Source organism: Rhinolophus sinicus, linkage group LG02, assembly GCF_036562045.2.
Source record: "Rhinolophus sinicus isolate RSC01 linkage group LG02, ASM3656204v1, whole genome shotgun sequence".
Classification (NCBI taxonomy): domain Eukaryota; kingdom Metazoa; phylum Chordata; class Mammalia; order Chiroptera; family Rhinolophidae; genus Rhinolophus; species Rhinolophus sinicus.
Genome location: NC_133752.1, coordinates 152616432 through 152622933, shown reverse-complemented (window position 1 = coordinate 152622933; position 6502 = coordinate 152616432). Strand labels below are relative to the sequence as shown.

The following is a 6502-nucleotide window of genomic DNA, read 5'->3' as shown; positions in this document are numbered from 1 at the left end:
AGACAGCAGACCCCAAATGGGTCACTTAGGCTAAGTCCAATGTTACCAAACCAAAATTGAACTTAATTATAGTTTCAGCTCTCCCAGAATGGAATCTTAAACCCGTCAGTCAGGAATCACCTGATCAGCGCTAGTTATCTGCTGAGGGACCCCTGGCAGTTCCTTTTGATTGAAGGCTCTTCCTCCTGCCTCCCCGCAACCCCTCACCTACCTCCTGCCTAACACTCTTAGCCCTTAGAGTCTCAGCTTAGAGGTTATGGTCTCTGAGCCCCAATACACAAACAGTCCTCCTGTCTACACTTTCACATTGTCTGTACTTTCTCTTCTCAGCACTAGATAGGATTTGTAATAATGAATTTTCCTTGTGTTACATTTGTTTAAAAACTGTTTCTCTACCAGACTGTAAACGCTATGTAAAAGAATAGGGACCATGTTGTTTTGTTCACCTCTCTGTTCTCTGGGTCTTGCATGTACCTGGTATGTAGGAGCTACTTAATAAAGACTTGTTCAGTAAATGCTCAGGAAAACGAGTTTATTTGACTTTCACCAGACCATGTATGTTATTATAAAATTTGAGTAATGCAAGAAAGAATTTTAATACAGAAATCTTTTACTTTAATAATTTAAGAGTTTTTGAACTGATTGCTATGTTTCGGGGTTTTTTCCTTTCTTCTTTTGAGAAAAGTTTGGGCTGACATTTTTATTGCTTTGGGGGTGGGGGTTGGTCTCAGGAGCTCTTGGTGGGGCGGGGCGGCTTCCTCTTCACCATCACCGGCTTCTGACTGCAGGCATGGTGCCCATTCTGCAGATGGCAGCCATGCGCAGGTCGGGGGGCCAGTACTTGTCCTTGCTGCTGAGAATGGCCCGAGTGTGCTTGTTGATGGGGGGCCCCATGCAGGAGGTGGCGGCTTTTACAGCCAGATCTCTGCTTCGTGACCATCATGGACACCTTTGCCCTTGGCTGCTGGCTCCATGCCCACAGTCTTGTGGTAAATCGGTGAATCAGCTCGTTGTACATCTGTTCATTCCTCTTGATCAGAAAGCTGGAGCAGTTCCCCACGACCACCCACGGCGGATATGTGGACATGGTGGTACCTCTGTGGTGGTTGGAGACGGAAAGAGCAGGGTTTTTTCTTTAGAGAAGAAAAAAAAGGTAGGTTTGCAGTTGGCATTTCATTGAGTTTGTGCATACTTTGGGGGATAGGGAATATGCACAAAGAGTTGACATATTCCGCTTACTTGCATATTTGATACACCTTTCATCAGATGCTTTATTAATAGAGTTAATTGTAAAGAAAAACTCTATTGTTTTCATTTACATTACACAAAATATTCTCTGAACATGTCTGACACCTAATGTGTGGGGGCTTTTCCCCACACCAAGCAATTCTGTGACACGAGCTGGGTGTCTTGCAACTTAACTCAATTTGACACTACCTGTCTGGAGATGTCGTCAGATCCCACAGATTAAGGACTCAGTCTCACAAGACTGCTTTCCCACGCCCCACACTTTAGATGCCAATTACAAGTCCGGTTGTTACCTATGCTTCTGACTAACCAGGTATAAACTGAAGGGTCCCGTGACCTCTTCCTTGGGTTCAATTAATTTGCTAGAGTGGTTCACAGAATTCAGGAAACCAGTTTACTTATTAGTTTATTACAAGAATGATAAAGGATACGAAGGAATAGCCAGATGAAGATGTATATACGCGTGGGGCAAGGTCTGAAAGGACCCTGAGCCCAGGAGCCTCTGTCTACCCTGCAATGAAGTTTGGCGTACGCCACCCTCCCAATTCTTGTTCACCCTTCCAAAAAAACACATGGATGTATTCTTATTTACTAACTCAGAAGATCTCTAAACCCCATCCTTTTTTTTTTCCCCTGGAGGGTTCTATACAGAAATACAATTGATAAAATCATTAGCCATTGGTATTGAACTCAATTTCCAGCCCTGCTCACCTCTCTGGAGGTTGAAGTTCAGGGAGGTGAGGCTGCAAGTTCCAGCCCTCTAATTACATGGTTGGTACCACTAGCAACTAGCCCCCATCCTTAGGGCCTCTCTAAAAGTTGCATCATTAGCTTAAACTCTGGAGTGGTTGAAAGGCGCTTGTAAAAGAATAACAGAAGACTCATTTCACCTTTATCACCCTGAAGCTTGTTTAACTTGAAGTTAAAAAGCTGAAATGAGAGGCAACCAGCATTTATTTGGGATCAAAGTATTGCAATTTATGGAGCACAGATTCAGGCAGAAACCCAAATAGTTTCCCAATTACAGGGTGAGGGCAAGGGCTTTCTATGAGAAAAAGGAAATAAATAATTACATGAAAAGAAGAAAAAATGTCTATTGGGGCTGACAAGCTGAGCTGCTCTTGACAATGCACGTTTGGTTAGGGATTCTATCTTCAGATAGAAGGCCCTTGTGATCAGGACTTCCGCTTTCCTGCTGAATTTGCATACAATTGTGCCTTAGCCCTGTCCAAAGGTTTGACCCAGTCCAAAGGTTCAAGGAACAAGATGAGCAGTGCAGTTTCTCTGGAATGACTGCTGTGGCTCCAATTTAAAATGACTCCATTCGTGTCATTTTTCACAAGCTATTTCAAGAATTAAGGACAAAAGACTAAATCCAAATATTGTAACAAAAGATGTTTCCATTGCTCTTATTGCTTAGGAAATTCTAAGGGATTTGGGAGCTGTGAGCCAGGAACCATGGATGAAGACCAAAAAATGTTTATTTATTTTTATAAATCACAATATCACAGAATGAATCCTGGAAATTCAGTACCTACACCTAAGAACATCATTTCTTAGTGGAGAGTCAGAGGTAGAGGATTTAAGTGACATTTATCATACTTTGTTATATGTTAGGTGCTTTACATGCCATATTTGGTTTATTCTTTTCAATATTTATGAAAGATCATCTTTACTATCCCCATTTTACAGATGAGAAAACTGATGATCAAATGATTAACTAAGTTGCTAAGGGTATAAGATTGCACAAAGGATCAGATCATCAAATCAGACTCACAAGATCAGATATCTTGCACAATAGCAAGCTTGACTAATAGTTTCAAGGATACAAATAACTTCCAGGCACAGAGGAAGCAGGGGGGAAATCTGGGATCCCCAACCAACTTCAAGGTCATTTCTTACAGCATGGGGACTACTTCTGGCCCTGATTAACAAACAGCACCTCCGGGTGATGTGTGCAGTCACATCACTTACCCAGAAGAGAGCTATTTCTTTCATAAAACACCTCCATTTTATATTCCAGTCGTTACATAGATTACATGACATTTTTTAAGGAGCAAAATTCCATAAATTACAGATATGATTACCGTAGTAATCAATCCTAGACAGACCCTGTCCCCTGCATTCCATGGATAAGTATTCTCTCGCTACAAACAGTATTAGTGTGTTTACCTGGACAGCTGTCATTAGATGCTTACCAGGAAATTTGACCACATTTTCTTACTTCTTTCTTTCCCAGGGGCATTTCCTCATTAAAGCGAGAGAATGTGTCACAGGCCTCTTGTTAACCACCTTTCCAGAGTGGCAGAGTCAGTAAACAGCACCAGCATTCAAATCTGGCTCTGTCTCACTTGCAAGTCCATTCTTTCCAATACACCATACTCTCTCCAAACTTTAGGAGGACCTAGTTAGGGGGTTTCACAAGGATTAATGCCCCTTAATGTGTCTCGGCTTTTAATTTTAGGGAACATTGTCATCAACTCAAACTGCTGTGAATAGTCATTAACGGGGTTGTCTCTGCTGCTACTACTGACAGCCAGTCTGATTTGTAGAAGAGAGAAGCCAAAAAGAAAAGATGTAGGGAAGGAGGGAAAGATGATTCAGCTAATGACATTTTATTGGAACTGGATGTTGAAGTGGGTAATTCTTCTTCTTTAACAGATAGCTGGCTGATAAGTATGTCTCCTAGTTTCAATAGATGATGAGGTGGTAGTTTGTTTGTAACAGTGGCATGATAATCCTTGGAATTCAGCATATTTTATAAATAGTGCTGTGCTGTGGCCAGTTAAGACGAGTTTGTGAGAACCTCTTGTCAGCCCCTCTTCCTTACGTCATGGCAATGATGCCACTCGCATCGGTGGCTTGAAATCGGTAACAGTATTCACACCACAGAAATGATCAAATATTACAAACTAGCACTTTTTCTTCCCAGAAAGCTGGCTGTTGAATGTTTGCCAGCACATCGATATTTGTAAATGAGATATTCAAATCTTCCCCATTCCTGTATTCAGCATTAATCTGATGCCAGAATTAAAAAGTCAAACGAAGAATCAAAATATTAACTGTAATAAACAATTAGAGTTTAAAGGTATTGGGTTTTCTGGAAGGGACAATACATAACATCCCTTTCTTTCCCTGCTGAGTTTGGAACCAATGGAAAGATAGAAGGTCAATGTCTCAGTTACTAATAAACCTGATTAGGGGTCACAGCATAGCTCTGCGGCCAAGTGGGCTTCCTAATTCCTTGGCCCTGAACTGAGTTCATTCATCCTTTTGCTGGCAGGACTGGACCGTCACAGGCTGTGAGTCTCCCTCACAGGGGCAGGCCCCTTCCTGCATGTTGGAACAGAGAATGTGTTTGTCCTGAGGTCAGGCCATTCTGAGTGACAGCAGAGAGGAAGAGACAGAGAGACAGAGGCTCTATGTACCCTGCACATTCAGTTCCTGCTTCCTAAGCGTCCCAGACACACTGATGGGGTAGGTCACTTCTCTTCCCTGGGGCAGGGATAATGACAGGAATGGGAGAGAGGGAGGACGTCCCTATTTTATGGGCCAAGGTAGGAACTTGAGCTGTGGAAGAGAATGGTTTGTCCTACAATAGATTTTACTTTAATCCCCTTTCTTACCACTTACTAAAATCAGACCCTGACCATACAACACCAGACATTTTGCTCTGTAATGCTGTTGAATTCAACAGTTGAAGTGAAAGGGTGGGAAAGTTTTCAAATCTCTTTACGGGATGTGGTGGTGGTTGTGATGGGGTATTTTACCTACTGAGGCACCAAAAATATATGCTAGGGAGTTTTGATTTCTCTTTCTCCTTTTTAAAAAGTTGTCAAAGACTTTTCACTTATATCTACCAATGGTAAGATTTCAAACCCCTTTGAGCATTTTCATCAAGCAACCAGCTAATTCATTGAATAAAAGATAATGAGAACAAGCGTTTATTCAAATGACTTATTGTTTAGCTGAATTGGCTAGCTGCTTAAAAGAACTGACAGAAGTTCTGTCAGGGTTGTTAATCCAGCAGCCCAGCGGAGACAGATAGCCTCTCTTTCTCTGTCAAATCACAGCATAATAAAGATTTGTCTGCATTTCCAGTCTCATGTGGAAATGTTTAGAAGAATGCACAATCCAAATATTATTTTTAATTGTAAGTTTGATACATTATCCTTCATACTGAACATTGTATTTTCTTCTGGGGGCCTAAAATAATGTCAGGCTTTTGTGTGTCTCCTGACTTTTCTTTAAGGTCCAATTAGGTCAAACACCACACAGAAGACTTATGTTAGAGTTGTCTAACAAACATGTCTTTCAAAGCATGGCTGTTATCGAAGCAGCATGCACTCTTTGAAAGACTGACTTTGGGGACCTCTAGATTATGTCAAAATCCAACCTAGGTTGGTGGCAATTTGACTGTGGACATCTGCAGACTATTTTCTCATCCACAGGAAATGAGGTGGTCCCGTCTCAGTGCGGCAGGGCCTCAGAGCTGGTACCAAGTGGCACCATTGTTGGCAGGCCCAGCAGGAGGCCAGGGACAGGGTAATCATCGCTAGGCTCCATCTCTGTGCCCGGGTGAGGAAACACTGGTACACCATTGTGAGGAGGCTTGTTGTGCTGCACATGTGGCCCCCAAATGAACGGTACCAGGGCACCTCAGCTCTGGTGTGAACTGCCTGCCCTGTTCACAAACTCAAGCCCACACATTACGTAGGAGAACCCATGCATTTTTTTTTCTTTCACTTGTTTGACTGCATTTTAGGGAATGTCTTGTTCCCCAAGTTCCGTTGAAAAAGCATCATGTTGATTACAGTTTTGGCAGAGATTATCATTTCTATGGTTGTGATTTTTGCTATAACAGTCCGATTGTGCTATAACACCTTTATAGGATGTTTACTGGAAATAATAGATCCTGGTTTGCATATAAATTGCATTAAATTTGCATGTCGTTCATTTATAGTAAAAAGTCATACATGCCTCTTCACACTTTAATGCTCCTTCCCCTCCAGAGGACTTGAGCACCATTTCTTTTAAACTGGATCCTTCTTAGACTCTCTGTTTTCTTCACTTCCAAGGGAAAAAAAAAAGTCATTTGTAGGAAGAGCTCTGATTATACATATAAAACATTGACATTTCACAGATGATGCAAAAATAAATAGACTATTGAGACCCCACATTTTGATAAGGTCGTGCTCAGAGTTCCAGCCGATATTGTTGTCATCTTTTATTGCACGCTTTTTAAATAAGGTAA

At 41.7% G+C, this 6502-nt stretch overlaps 1 protein-coding gene across 1 annotated transcript; it reads right to left on the bottom strand.

The window, feature by feature from the left end:
• Window positions 1–727: 727 nt before the first annotated feature.
• LOC109456195 (large ribosomal subunit protein eL28) lies at window positions 728–1087 on the bottom strand. Its single transcript, XM_019748347.2, is given in 5 exon segments — window positions 728–789; window positions 792–916; window positions 918–943; window positions 945–992; window positions 995–1087. Coding segments are annotated over 5 exon segments (354 nt in total).
• Window positions 1088–6502: the final 5415 nt, after the last annotated feature.